This window comes from Nyctibius grandis, chromosome 3 (assembly GCF_013368605.1).
Source record: "Nyctibius grandis isolate bNycGra1 chromosome 3, bNycGra1.pri, whole genome shotgun sequence".
In the NCBI taxonomy this organism is placed as follows: Eukaryota; Metazoa; Chordata; class Aves; order Nyctibiiformes; family Nyctibiidae; genus Nyctibius; species Nyctibius grandis.
This window is the reverse complement of record NC_090660.1, coordinates 81,645,203-81,660,082: the sequence shown is the minus strand read 5'-3', so window position 1 is coordinate 81,660,082 and position 14,880 is coordinate 81,645,203. Positions and strand designations below refer to the sequence as shown.

The following is a 14,880-nucleotide window of genomic DNA, read 5'->3' as shown; positions in this document are numbered from 1 at the left end:
GAAGAGACCTCAGGGATCATCGAGTCCAACCGTTGCCCTGACGCCACCCTGTCAACTAGACCATGGCACTAAGTGCCACATCCAGTCTTTTCTTAAACACATCCAGAGATGATGACTCCACCACCTCCCTGGGCAGCCCATTCCAATGTCTAATGACCCTTTCTGAAAAGAAATTCTTCCTAATGTCCAACCTGAACCTCCCCTGGCGAAGCTTGGGGCTATGTCCTCTTGTCCTATCGCTAGCTGCCCGGGAGAAGGGGCCAACTCCCACTTCACTACAACCTCCCTTCAGGTAGCTGTAGACTGCAATAAGGTCACCTCTGAGCCTCCGCCTCTCCAGGCTAAACAACCCCAGCTCCCTCAGCCGTTCCTCGTAGGTCAGACCCTCCAGACCCTTCACCAGCTTGGTCGCCCTCCTCTGGACTCGCTCCAACACCTCAACATCTTTCTTGAAGTGCGGAGCCCAGAACTGGACACAGTACTCAAGGTGCGGCCTCACCAGTGCCGAGGACAGAGGGACGATCACTTCCCTAGACGGGCTGGCTACACTATTCCTAATAGAGGCCAGGATGCCATTGGCCTTCTTGGCCACCCGGGCACACTGCTGGCTCATGTTTAGCCGGCTGTCGATCAGCACCCCCAGTCCCATCGGGGACCCCAGCAGCTCCGGGCGGGCGGACCCGCCGTGGCACGGCTTCACCCCCACTGACCCGCTCCCCGCCTCAGTCCCCAACGGCCACCGCCCCTCAGGCCCCGCCCGCAGTGCCTCCAGCCACGCCCCGGGGCGGGGATCGCCGGCATATCTGCATAGCAGCCCCGCCCCTCCCCGCCCGCCCGGCGCGCGGTGTCCTCCAGCGGCCCGGCAGCCCTTGCGCGCTTTGCTCCTGCAGCTGCTCCACTTCTCCCCCGCCTTGTCCCGGCCTTTTGCCATGCGCGGAAGATGGCGGAGCTGGAGGTGGGGCAGCACTGCGGGGTGGCGGATTGCCGCCAGCTCGGTAAGGGAGGCCGCGGCGGGTCCCAGGCAGGGTCGCGGAAGCAAGGCCCGGCCTCCCGCCGGCTGCCGCTGGCGGAGGCGGGGAGGCTGAGCCGGGGGGCGGGAGCCGGGGCGGTGATGGGGCGATGGCGAGGCCGGTAGCGGCGGTAAGGGGGCTGCGGGGTGGCGCCTCCCCCTCGGGGCGTCCCCCGTGCTGCTGCAGCCCTGCACTGCCCATTGCCAGGGCCTGTCGCTTCGGTTGTGTCACTAGGCGGTTAATCCCCTGTAGCTGTTACTACCCTGTTTTTCCATTCTTCACCCTCGCTTGCCGTCACTGATCTCACGAAATGTTAGTGACAGTGTGACCTTTCAGAAAGAGGCAGCAAAAACGTTCGTACTGAAAGCTTTGTGATGGGAGCACTCGGTCTTACAGGTGAAGTGGCTGGGATCTTTGTGACCTGAGCTTTGTAGTCCAGTTGCGTGGTGGTCCGTTAAGACCAAATCTGAAGGATGGAGAAATGGAGTGATAGCCTGGAGGTGGGCGTTTGCTGCCATTGGTGATGTGGCTGAGTTCAGAACACAGTGAAGGGATTTTATCTGTAAGAACTGATGCAGTAGATGGGGGATGTGTGCAGAGACTTAAGAAGTATGTGTAATTAAAGTTACACAAGGACAGTACATATGATATGAAGGATAGAGAAGAAGTAGCAGGATCATCAGGACTGTCAAATGGTGGAGATGCTGGCTTTTTGGAAGGGACAGCATCTCCTCCAGCTGGCAAGACATATAATAAAAATGTAAATTGTCTAGTGCTCCAGCAGTCAGTAAATAGTATTCTGAGTGGTCTTGCAATAAATTCAGTTTTTAGCATAACTGGTAAGTTTGATGGCTAGCCAAATGTTCCAGTTTCAAAGTTTGACACTGGAAAAAAATTGAATTTAAAGAGTAATTCCAACTTTTGGAATGTATCTAAATATAATTTACCTACTGGTATGTTTTTCAGTAATACTAACTAGAGGAGTTAACAGTGTAACTGTGTTACTAAAGCCACTTCTAGGTACTGTGTAGATGCAGTTGCCAAGTGTCCTTGTAAAGATACCTACCCCATGATATAGGTAAGCAAAAATTAATCACGTAAAAATTAAGCTAGAAACTATTAGCAAAACAATGATAATGTTGTCTAACTGAAAACAAATCTCTTTGTTTCAGATTTTCTCCCCTTTGTATGTGATGGCTGTTCAGGTGTCTTTTGGTAAGTTCATAGAATCATAGAATATCTCCAGTTGGAAGGGATCCATAAGGATCATCGAGTCCAACTCATGCTCCTCGCAGGACTGCCTAAAACTAAACCGTATGACTAAAAGCGTCATCCAGATGTTCCTTGAACTCTGACAGGCTTGATGCCTTGACCACTTCCCTGGGGAGCCCGTTCCAGTGACCGACCACCCTCTCAGTGAAGAACCTTTTCCTAATGTCCAATCTGAACTTCCCCTTACCATCTCCTCATGTCCTGTTGCTGGTTACCAGAGAGAGGAGATCATCAGCTCCTCCTTCACTGCCCCCTTTGAGGAAGTAGTAGACTACCATGAGGTCACCCCTCAGCCTTCTCTTCTCCAAGCTGAACAAACCAAGTGACCTCAGCCACTCCTTGTAAGTCTTGCCTTCGAGGCCTTTCACCATATTAGTCACCCTTCTTGGGATACACTGTAATACTTTGATGTCTTTCTTATATTGGGGCACCCAAAACTGCACACAGTACTCAAGGTGGGGCCACATCAGTGCAGTGTAGAGTGAGACAATCACCTGCCTTGACCAGCTAGCTATGCTGTGCTTGATGCACCCCAGGACACAGTTGGCCCTTTATGTACATTCAATTACTGTGTCCAGATGACTTATAAAAACATTAAAGAGCACTGGCCCGGTAAAATTGAGCCTTGGGGAACCCCACTGGTGACTGGCTGCCAGCCTGATGTAACCCCATTTACTATAACTCTTTGAGCCCAAGCCATCAGCCAGTTGCTCACCCAGCTTACTACGGACTTGTCTTAACTCTGTGCTGGACATTTTGTCCAGAAGGATAGTGTGAGAGACAGTATCAAAAGCTTTGCTAAAATACAAAAACACCACATCTACTGGCTTCCCTAGGTGAACTAGATGGGTAACCTTGTCATAAAAGGAAATTAAGTTGTTTTTCCTATAAGATGTCAGTGTAGCAGTTGTGTAGACCTAAATGTATAAAACATTCTGTGACTCAGTTCAGATACATTTAGTTAAAAATAACTGTTTCATTGAACTTGCCACTTTTTTCCCAAGCAGCTGTTGTGGTGCTTTGAAATCAGTGGGATTATCTTTAGAATACAGGTAGGTTATTTTGGAAGGCATCTAGCTTAGACCCTGTTTTGTACTGATTTGTTTTGGAGGGAGTGGGTATTTTTTTCTTGTAGAAAAATAATTGAAGTTTCTTCCAAGGTTCAAATCAGGGCCTGCACTTTGATTAGCAGAGAGCAGTTGAGATAAACTCAGACAGACTGAGGGCAGATTTCTGCTGTTGAGGAAAGTGATTCAAAATACATTAAAACAGGCAAACTCCAGTTGCTTTCAGCTGAATTCTTAAGCAGGCTAGTGTCCTTATTCTCTTGGAATGGTTTGTTATCTTGGGGCATAAGTTCCAAGAGCTACATGTTTTACATACTCAGGAAGAATATGATCAATCCATTCAAGATGTGAAATGCATAGATTAGAACAAATTTTGGAGAAGATTCATTACTTAATTGAAGTGTTCACATGATAAAACTCATCAGATCACTCTTTAAACACTTAAATGTTTTCACATGCAGTTTTGTTTTCCTGAAATGTTGATAACGGTGTGGTATTTTCTTCTCCCGCCACAAAGCCTTCAGCACAGGAGCCGGGATGCTCATGGGTGTTCTGAGGTAATCTAGTAATATGACTACCTTAAAGTTAGAATTCTGTGCAACTTAACTGTCTGTTTTCAGGTTAGATATATACACATAGTATGTAAGTATGAATTATTTAACTGAGAATGTGACAAGCTTGAAAAATGAATCTACTCTTTTTCTGCCTGTCAAAAGTAAATTGAGTTTGAGTAGGATGATGGTTCTTTTTCTAACTCTGAGCTAAACTTAACCAGAACAAAAGTAGGAGAGAATTGCTGGACTAGTTTTGCCCATAGAATGGAGAGCTAGCACAGTCCTTTTGGAAAGCTGGGGTGGTGACTTGTATCTGTAATACCTGTTTATTTACACAAAATACTTTGTACTAATGCCTAGGTGAATATAAGAAAAAATTCTGTGAAACCAGATCAGCACAGATCTTACCCATGCTCATACAAGGACTGCAACGGAAAGGAGCTTTTGCCAGTTTTATGTCCCTACTGTGAAAAACATTTTTGTCTAAGGTGAGTGGAACAGAGCGTTTAAACATCAATACTCATTCATTAGCCTATGGAAAAGGTAATAAAAGTTTTACACTGTTGTTTACAGACACCGGCATCAGTCAGACCATGAATGTGAGAAACTCGACACACCAAAACCTCGAATGGCTGCCACCCAGCAGCTAGTTAAACATATTATAGGCAAGTACACTGGGATATATATTCTACAGTTTTCTTCAGAAGACTGAGCTTGTGACCTCCTCTAAGGGTTCAGCTTTGAGCGAATAAGAAGAAAGGGTGGAGGTTCCTTGTTTAAACAGCCCTAAACTCGCATGTCAGCAGGTAATACTGTTCATTTAGACTGAGCCAACAGTAGCATATGTCTATAAAGAGAATCTTTAAAGATTAAATAGGGCTCAGGTTTCTTTCAGAATTATTGCCTTGTTCTCATTCTACAAGTACTGTAATGTAATGAATTGTATGTAGCCATTATTATTTGCATATTAATTCATGTGCAAATAATGCAATTGTATTGTATTGGGTGCACATGCCAATCTGCTGGGATTATATCTACATGATCAAAAAAATGTGAGTCTACAAGGTAATGCTTTGCAGCTTTTAAACAAGATCTAGGACAGGAAACAGAATAAAGAGCACTGCCTAACTGGACAGTGGGGTTATGTGTAGAAAGGAGGACCTGAAACTGTTGCCATATGAATGCTGTGATGGCCACAGGTGTACAAGCTTATGAATTTGTATCTATTTGGCTTTTGCAACCTGTATTCACCTCAGGATAGTGTTCACCTACTTTTCAATGTAAAGGACTTCTGTTAGGACTGGAACAATTCCAAACATCCTTGAATAGGAGTACCTGATATGGCCTCAGGAGGACATGAAAGGGACATGAAAGGAATAGGAACCTTGGAGATATAATGAGGCCCAGTAGACTAATTCCAAGGTATGTTCAGGAGACAGTCTGAATCATCATACTAACAGGAATAACGTTGTTTTCAGATTCTAAAAAAAGTGAGGAAGCAAAAAGCAAAAGACGTAAAGGAGCGAAAAACAGTGAGACAGCAGCAAAAGTGGCATTAATGAAACTGAAAATGTACGCGTGTGGGGACCAGTCCTTGCCTCAGGTCAGTCATGTTTGTTTTCAATAATTGAATTCTCAAAGCAAATGGGAAGTTTCCTAAATTTCTTGTTCTTCATTTAGTCCTGTCAGTTTGGTTTTGGATTTAATTCTCGAGCCCACAATCAGTTATACGTATCTTTCAGCCTGGTACCTAAAAGCAATTTCACTAGTCTTACGTCTGTTATAAGGTCTCTTTGTGGAGTTTGGAGCAGTCAGGTCAAATTCTTTTATTTTGTAGCAGAAATGTATTTGCCTACCATACGACCGTCACCCAACACTGCGGGGACAGATGGGTTCTTTTGGGGATCCTTGACAGAATGATGATGGCACTGACTTGTAGTTACAATTAAAGTTTTATTATTTTAACAGAATTTGATGATCAGCATAGCATACAATTTTATGATCAGGGTGGCACAGGATTTTTACAATCAGAATCAGTGTAGCACGATTTTATAAGTAGTGTAGCACAGAATTTTATAGCACAGCTTAGCTTATGGTTCCTAATCACCTGGACCCTCTGCAGATTGGGTCAAATCTTAATACTTGGCTTGAGTATCAATATCACAGTCGTCATCTAGACTCAAAACACGTAAAAGAACACGAGTCAGTCACTCAGTCCTCGGAGGAAGCAGACAACGGTGGAGGTGTCCCTGGCCACCGGGGATCACGGGTTTTGCAGTCCAGTAGCAGTTCTGGTCCAAGTCCCACTTAGGGCTTGTAACCACTTGATTTTATGGACAGTGCTTTGTGTGCTGCTACGCTTCCCTGTTCTGTGACAGGATCATCACCACTGGGCTGGCCGGGTGCCTGCGACCTTCAAGGCCAATGAGGGGTGTAGTTGGCCTGGTGCCAAGGGACCTTGAGGCTAATAGGGAGGGGAGAAGAAGTCTGCCTGGTGTGCAGGACCTTCAGGGCCATCAGGAGGAGGGGAGAGGGGACTGACATGTGACCAGCTTGGTCACAGAGAATGTCCATTTGCCTTATAAAATGGCATTAGTTATGCTAACCATATTACCAGGGGTCAGGAGCAGGGGGTACTGGTCACACCCCACCCATTGACGCCATCATGAACAGGGAAGGATGCCAGTAGTGGTCATATAGTCACCTCTTGCCCACAGCCTACAGCTTAGTAACTGGTTCATAAAGAGGACTCCATGGCAGCAGTGGGCCATCTGTTACCTGAAGGCTGTTCATCTGAAGGGGGGAAGGGGAGTATGAAACATTGGTATTAGCAATTAATGTGCATAAAGATTTAAAGTAAGATATAGCACAAAATAACATAATTTCAACAGCTATAATAAGAATTAATGTTAACAAAATGCGATGGACCCATGTTCTGAAGTCAGGTAGCCAGGACCACAGCTCAGATCAGTCAGCAGGTAGACCTTCTGAGAGGTATTTGGTGAAAAGTACGAACTTTTCATTGGATGATGTTTATATCATATTCCGTCGTTTAGATTTGTTAGTATAAAAACAAGTGGTGTTTAACAGTATACATACACCTCTTTGTGATGCTAAAAGATAATCTAAGGCCCAATGATTTTGAATAGCTAATTGTGAAAGCGAACTGATTTCTGATTGCAAACATTTTTTAAAGAATCTACAGTAGCATTTTGGACAATTTCAAGCATAGCAGAAATATTTACAATAGCTCTCTCCAGCTCATCAATACTTAGACTTGGAAACAATGCACGCATAAATTGATGTTATGTCATTGTTCTTTTTACCAAGGGATTGACCACAACAAGCTTATCGCAGACAGGGTAATGGTTGTGTAAAAAGGTAGAAGTTAATTTTTTTTATTGAAATGCATAGGGAACAAGACATTTCATGGTACAAGTACCTGTCCATTGTGGTGGCAGACTTTGATAGGCATTTGCTCCACAGAGCCAGAACCATCTGGATTCTAGAATGGTGGCCCACTGATTTGGTACTGTGAAATTTCTAGGGAAATGTTCCTCATACCATTGGTGAGCCTCTTTTTCATTGTCAGGATGATCAAATTTAAGCAGGTGAGTGTGTCTCATTCAAAGGGTGTGAAAAGGGTTGGTGTATATACAGCCAGACATGTTATTCCAATTACAGATGGTCCAATTGTAATTAGTTCTTAACCAGCCGTTACTCTGGAGAATGTAGAATTAGGACCAGTGAGATTATAGTATCTTTGGCAAAATGTGCCATTAACAATCCATATGAGATTCCAGGGTGGCAAAATACTTAAAACAGTATTATTTGTAATCACTGATTTGTTTTTACAGATCCATGTGGTTCTTAAATTGGATTAATTACAAACTCTGGTTCTATTATAGTGTATCAGCTGAAACCGAGTTTGTGTCCGATTGTAGAGCAGGGTATAATCACAATTGCTTGTTTTTCCCACCCAGGTGGAATTTGTATGTTGGGGTATTGCAGTGGACCATGGGGTCTTATCATAAGAATGTGCATTAAAAGGTTGAGTTTGATAATTTGGAGGGTTGGGGAGTGAGTATGCCAACTTAGGTTGGTACCACGATGTTTCAGGAGCAGGTTCAGCTACTCCAGAATTAGCATCTGAAGATCGAGGGTGGTGTAAACAATACCAACAGTTTGATTCATTACCCATTTGAGAAATCATGGTCCTGAATTAAATGACACAATTATCCCATTCTTGAAATAGGGAGGGAGAGGGTACAAATAAGGGTAAGTACAATACAGTGGGTGTTGTGATCATCTTTTTCCAGTTGAGGTTTCCATGAAGGTAAAGTGATGATTCCTTGGGTACACTCCAGGTTTGTTCAGGCTGAAGAATCCATCCAAGTATAGTTCATTACCTGAAGCATAAGAAATTGCCTCAGTCTTGGGAATTATCCAAGCCTCAGTGAAAGTTAAAGGGAGCCCCCATTTATAAAGTTTTCCATATGCCCTTTTCTCAGGGAGTTAGTAAAGTGACAGATATTTTAACCATCAAAGGGTAGTTAATAAGAACAGTGTCACCCTGAGAAAAATGACAGGCTGACAGTGAGGGTTTTAGATCGTTTATGGGTTGGAGAGCAGGAAAATGAGCTTGTTCTGCCAGGCATCCAGTCAGTGTTTGCTGGTTATTTAAGCATCAAACAGCTTTAGGTAGGGCTTTACCCCATTTTCCTGCATATAAACTTTGCTGTAGAGCTCATATTAGTAGACCATTCTACTTCTCAACTGTGCCATTACTTTGGGGTCTGTAGGGCAGGTGGAACACCAATGCAACTCTGTGATGTTCACATCATTCCTGGAATGTTGTTTTTTTTTTAAATGAGTGCTATTGTCAGACTGCCCAGCAGAGGGCATGGGAGTGTCAGCAGACTGTTGATTTAGTCCTGCCACAGCGGTAAGAACATCAGCTTTCTGGCAAGCAAAAACTTTCCCTAAAGCTGCTATTATTTCAGCTCCAGTAAGGATATAACGCCACCCCTTGGGTGTTTGAGGGAGAGGTCCAACATAAACAATTTGCCAAGCGGACCAGGGGACTTATTTCTGACCCCCTATCCATTTGGTCCCCAAAAAGGTGACCTCCTTACTGGGATCCTGGCATTGTTTCTTCATCAGTTGTTTCAGTAGCCCAGTTAGTGTTGTCCTGTATCTGTCTCACAGAATATCCATGCCGAATATATTTAGGTTTCCTAGTTGCATTTGCCATTTTGGGGGATGGGGGGGGGGCAAAAGGGAAGTTCCGATTTTACCTAAAAAATTCAGTAAGGAACCACTGCTCCATTTACTCTGGTTACTAATATTTTCTGACGTTTCAGAGGGATAGCTCCAGGATGTGATTATGCTTTAATCATTAATAGTTGTTCTCCAGTATCTATGAGGAAATCAGTCTATTGTTTATGATGGCCCAAAGGGTGGGACTTGGTCCTCAAATGGCAGAGGGTAGGGCCATGTGTATCTCCACCAGTCCGAGCCCCTTGTCTAGGTTCCCTGATACTGCTCTCTGATAGGAGATAAGTCAGTGTCTACGTTTAGCCCACACCCAGGGCTAAACAATAACAGTTTTTCTCTCATCCCATGTCCCTTCCCTGACCGAGGAAGGGAATTGGGAAAAGGGGAGAGACTTGTGGGTTAAAATTAAACAGATTTAATAAAATAAAGAAACCAATATAAATGATAATACAAAACACACAAAATTAGACTTAGCTACAGAGTTGCAGCAAGTTGCTCCAGGAATAGCAATCGTTGGGAATAGGAAAGAGGGAGGCTAGAAGAGAGGAGAACAAAAAGAGCCCCACTCCTCCCCAGCAAGCTTTGTCTTTTGTAGTGAACTTGATGTCAATGATATAGAATACACCTGTGGGCCAGCCTGGGTCAGCTGCCCTGGATTTAACTGCTAAGGGCCCTGATCACCATGGCTGGCCACAAACTGAAACAAAATCCCAATGAAACGAGGACAGTCAGGATATTTTTGTGGTTTAAAAGGGTTTCCATTTATGGGAGGGGGACTAGGTGGAGATGTGGATAGCTTTCCCTCCTTTTCCCCTTCCTTTACTAGCAATTGTAGTTTTTCGGTAGGCAAACTGTGGAGCAAGTCACCAGTGTACCCCTAATTTATGCAGGCACGCCACCACTTGTTTTGCTCGGATTGCACACTTTCAGTTTGATTAGGAACTCTCCTGATAGTATGATATTATTTATTTAAATGGGCCTGATGGCTGTGTGGGGCACTTGTTCGACCACCAGGTGGGACTGAGGGAGTTAGGACCTGGCACTGCTCCCTTTGTATGGGAAGGTCAGGGCTTAGTTCTTACATTTGCAGAGCACTTGTGAAAAAGGGATTTCTGCAGGTAAACCCTGGCATATTTGCATAAAGATTAATTTCTCTGACCCCGCAGCTCCTTTCCCATCGGACCTCATGTCAGAGGACATAGCAGGAACATCGCAGAGACTAGGTTTGTCACCTGGGGCTTTGGCTCAATGTAATGAGGTTATAATAGCCGCTTGTAATTATGCTTCCTGCAATTCATCTGGACCCTGCAAGGGGTTGTAGGTTCCTCACTCCAGTCTTTGTAATGGACCCCTCCTTCCCCTCTGAAGAGTTAAGGTCCATAAGGCTCAAGCAACATTCCCTCTGAGGGTGAGAAAAATTCCAGCACCTAAATCTAAGTCTTTTGCCTCTCCTGCAGAGATACTCTTGTTGCTTTATCATGCCAGAGGGACACAACCATTATTGTTGATTGCCCAGGTCATTTTTGGTACGTTGCCTGAATTTTTCGCAAATAATCCACGTTAAAATCTCGAGCATTAGTAGTACCCCTTCTCTGCGGATTGTTCCCTTGTGGGTCATCAGTAGTGATTTCTTCTTTAGCCAGGGGTCGTATTGGTACAGAATCAGTTACTTCCTCATCAAATTCATGTCTCCATCCCAGTCACTATCATATATAGCTACACAGACCTTTATTGGGTCTACCTTTTAACAGTTTCTCACGATGTTTTCTCGCTTTTTCTATAACTTGTGGCACTAGTTGTTTTTCAAGATATACTCTTTTTTTCCAGACTCACTATCAGCCTTCAATTTGGTTATACTTAATTCTAAATCCTTCGCAGACAATTCACCTTTCAGCTTTATAATTTCCTCTTCTAACGTTTCAACTTGCTCATCCTCAATTTTCCATACTGTGGCTAATAGCCAGTGCATTCCTTCCTTCCATCTGTCCTTCTTCACTTTACACATATCCTTCCATTTATTAAACTCATTCCGTACGGCTTTGGATCACGGCTTATTGCCTCTAGCCGCTTCTTGTCCGACTTGGGATCTTGCCATCCACCTTTTGTAAGCCCCTTTTTCCAGGAGGCCCATTTATCAGGGCAATCAGTCATAACTCTGACCCAGTGATCCTGCTGACTGCACCAGTTTGTTCTGTCACCTGACTACAGGGACAGATGGGTTCTTTTGGGGATCCTTGGCAGAATGATGATGGCACTGACTTGTAGTTACAATTAAAGTTTTATTATTTTAACAGAATTTGATGATCAGCATAGCATACAATTTTATGATCAGGGTGGCACAGGATTTTTACAATCAGAATCAGTGTAGCACGATTTTATAAGTAGTGTAGCACAGAATTTTATAGCACAGCTTAGCTTATGGTTCCTAATCACCTGGACCCTCTGCAGATTGGGTCAAATCTTAATACTTGGCTTGAGTATCAATATCACAGTCGTCATCTAGACTCAAAACACGTAAAACAATGAGTCACTCAGTCCTCGGAGGAAGCAACAATGGTGGAGGTGCCCCTGGCCACTGGGGCATCACGGGTTTTGCAGTCCAGTAGCAGTTCTGGTCCAAGTCCCTCTTGGGGCTTGTAACCACTTGATTTTATGGACAGTGCTTTGTGTGCTGCTACGCTTCCCTGTTCTGTGACAGGGTCATCACCGCTGGGCTGGCCAGGTGCCTGGGACCTTCAAGGCCAGTAAGGAGGGGAGTAGTTGGCCTGGCGCCCAGGGACCTTGAGGCTAATAGGGAGGGGGAGAAGAAGTCTGCCTGGTGTGCAGGACCTTCAGGGCCATCAGGAGGAGGGGAGAGGGGACTGACATGTGACCAGCTTGGTCACAGAGAATGTCCATTTGCCTTATAAAATGGCATTAGTTATGCTAACCATATTACCAGGGGTCAGGAGCAGGGGGTACTGGTCACACATGGCAAACCCATCTCAAAGGGATGCTTTTCATGCTGGGTGCTGAGAGGCTTCTGACGCAGACCGGACACAGCTTGCACAACTCTGTACCAGTCAGATTGAACCTGTCTCATACGAAACTAAGCTTTGTGTTCCACAAAGCTCCATTCTTCTTTCTGCTACTCAGTTTTAATAGAGGTTTATTACATTTCTGGATGAGGTGTGAAGTGCCTGAGGTCAGTTGTTCCTGCTTTTGGGTCAGAAGAGGGTTTTGACAGTTGCTTATGTTTCTTTTAGCCTTTGATTTCTTTGATTCTTGAAGTATTTCACAGACTTCTTATTGTTTTTCACTACCCTGGCCAGTCAAACCTGGTGTTCAAGGCTTTTCCACATATCAGGATTACACTGCGTTTGGAAACAACTTGATTCTTTCATCTAGGGTTTCAAGTTAGATCCATACTTATGCATCCTCTTAAATGAACTGTATTTAAATTACTTTTCATGACATTGTTATGTTGGAGCACACCAAGTTTAGGCCTGTTGTATTGATTTTATAATACTGAAAGCATTTTATGTGATAGTCTTATTGTTAGGTCTTATAGTAGAGTACATTTCATTGTTGTTTTTAAAACAACTACAGCTATTCCATTACTCAGTCCTCTTATGAATTTCTTTTTTTATACTTTGTCATGCTTAGAAATTAGATAACTCTGCTTAGGCAGAAGTCATAATACAAAGATCTGCTTGTAGCATTCTTCACAGATAGTACAACTTTAATAAATATGTGCTGGAGGGAAAATGATTGATCTCAAATATTGTGGAAAATAATTAAAAAATCCACCCTCAATATATACAAGAAAATTTTAAAAGTTGCTTCCTGATTCCAAAGCCACTAAGCTCTAAAAAGTGTAGCACAAGTTACTGTATGCTAGTTTCTCTTACTATTCATTTTCTCATTTGGATATTAATTGTTTAATCATATAGAATAGTGATAATTCTAACACAATAAATTAAGCCTATTAACCTTCATCACCTCTCTCTATTTAAATTTAAAATTGCTTCCTGGACTCCTAGCTGCCTTCTGCCCAGCTTGTTCCAGTTTGATGACAGATTTTTTGAATATGAAGTTTCTGCAGTGCCTCTTAGGCACTTTAATTCTCTCATCACTATATAGAGAAGATTGATGCATTTTTCTTGGAGGTGCACAGCAAAAGGACAGGGGGCAATGGGTACAAGCTGCAACTGGTGAAATTCCAATTAGATAATAGGAAGAAAAATCACAGTGAGGGTGGTCAGACTTTGGAACAAGCTCCTCTGAAAATCTGTGGAATCTGCATCTTTGAGATGTTCAAAACTTGATTAATCAAGTTTTGATTAATCTGACTTCGAGCAACCTCATCTACCTTTATAGTTAGGTCCAGCTTTAAAGTTCCCCCTGCTTTGAGCGTGGTTTTGGACCACATGACATGAGGGGTCCTTCCTGACCTTTCTTATTCTATGATCAGGAAAATCAGGCTATCTTAGAAATATCTTTTCTTTGACCTCTTTGTTGAGAACAGCTTTCTGCAGATGATTGCTTTTTTTGGTGTCAGACCTGATATGTGTTACCCCTCATATACATAAAAGGGAGGAAAAACAGGATAAAGGATTAGCTGGCCATGACCGGAATGTTGGTTTGTGAAGCAGGCATTTTAGTACGGTGAATTGTTCTGTTTTAAACACCTTTGCATTCCAATTTGAGATATTATACTGCTGTCAAAAGCCCACACTGCTTATTTAAACTCACCTTTTTCTCCCCAGAGCAGTCATTATTGTCTAGTAAACCCAGGGCCTTGGTACGGATGGAATGGAACAAGTTTCAGTTGGTAATTTTTGGGTTGAGATTTAGTTTTTTTACTGAAAAACTATTAGATGTGTATGACTGGAATTATGTGTTTCTGCTGTGAATAATTTTTTGTTTATTTTTCATGTTTTTTGTAGACAGAAAGAATTTTCTTTCAAGTATTTCTACCAAAGGGGAACAAAGAGAAAAGCAAGCCCATGTTCTTTTGCAGTAAGTGGACTATTGGCAAAGTAGTAGATTTTGCAGCTTCCTTAGCAAGCCTTAAGAATGACAACAACAAATCAACATCCCAGGTAAATCAGTAATAATAACAAACATTTTCCAGGTTGTTGAGTTTTGATCTTGTTTTTTTTTTTTTACCCTTTTGTCCCTCTTTCACCTCACTTCTTGCATCTCAGGCAAATCTGGATGTTAATTTCCATGCTATTTATCTTACAGAAATTAAGGTTATGCCATACTGCCTCTGGAGAAGCCTTGCCATTTGAGCATACATTGGAAACATGGCTATCTGATAAAGACTATCCATTGTACAATGGTGGAAATATAATTTTGGAATATCTTGATAATGATGTTCTATTTATAGAAGATACAGAGTCGTACTTTAGTTAATCAGTAAATTATCACAAACAAAAAAAAAATCAAAGATTTTATTAGAAGTGTAATATTCAAACTAAGTCTGTTTTTCTTTTAAAATCACTGGTATGCCAGAAGCTGTTCTCAGTTGTAAAGACACAGTTCCCATCAATTTCTCAGTTGCTTGACTGACAGAAGAACTATGTCCTGAAAGGAAAATTAGTTATTATAATAACTAATATTACAGTTACTCACTTTCTAGAATAAATTCTTGCTTTATTTAGCTGTATAAGGTCAATAATGTTTTCTTAAATTTTATATTTATTTTTGTGTAAA

The 14,880-nt window shown here is 42.8% G+C and overlaps 1 protein-coding gene across 6 annotated transcripts; it reads left to right on the top strand.

Annotated features, from left to right (window-relative positions):
- The first annotated feature begins 866 nt into the window (after positions 1 to 866).
- ZFAND1 (zinc finger AN1-type containing 1) lies at positions 867 to 14,880 on the top strand. 6 transcript variants are annotated; one of them, XM_068396629.1, is made up of 10 exons: positions 962 to 995; positions 2,183 to 2,225; positions 2,369 to 2,623; positions 3,290 to 3,334; positions 3,867 to 3,906; positions 4,264 to 4,391; positions 4,477 to 4,568; positions 5,382 to 5,506; positions 14,109 to 14,264; positions 14,410 to 14,880. In XM_068396629.1, the coding sequence occupies exons 3-10, from the start codon at positions 2,559 to 2,561 to the stop codon at positions 14,578 to 14,580; spliced, it is 822 nt and encodes a 273-aa protein (XP_068252730.1). In that variant the 5' UTR covers positions 962 to 995; positions 2,183 to 2,225; positions 2,369 to 2,558; the 3' UTR covers positions 14,581 to 14,880. The 6 variants fall into 6 exon arrangements, with proteins under 6 accessions (XP_068252727.1, XP_068252731.1, XP_068252730.1 ...); XM_068396627.1 differs by having other exon boundaries at positions 3,287 to 3,334; XM_068396626.1 differs by lacking the exon at positions 2,369 to 2,623 and having other exon boundaries at positions 867 to 995.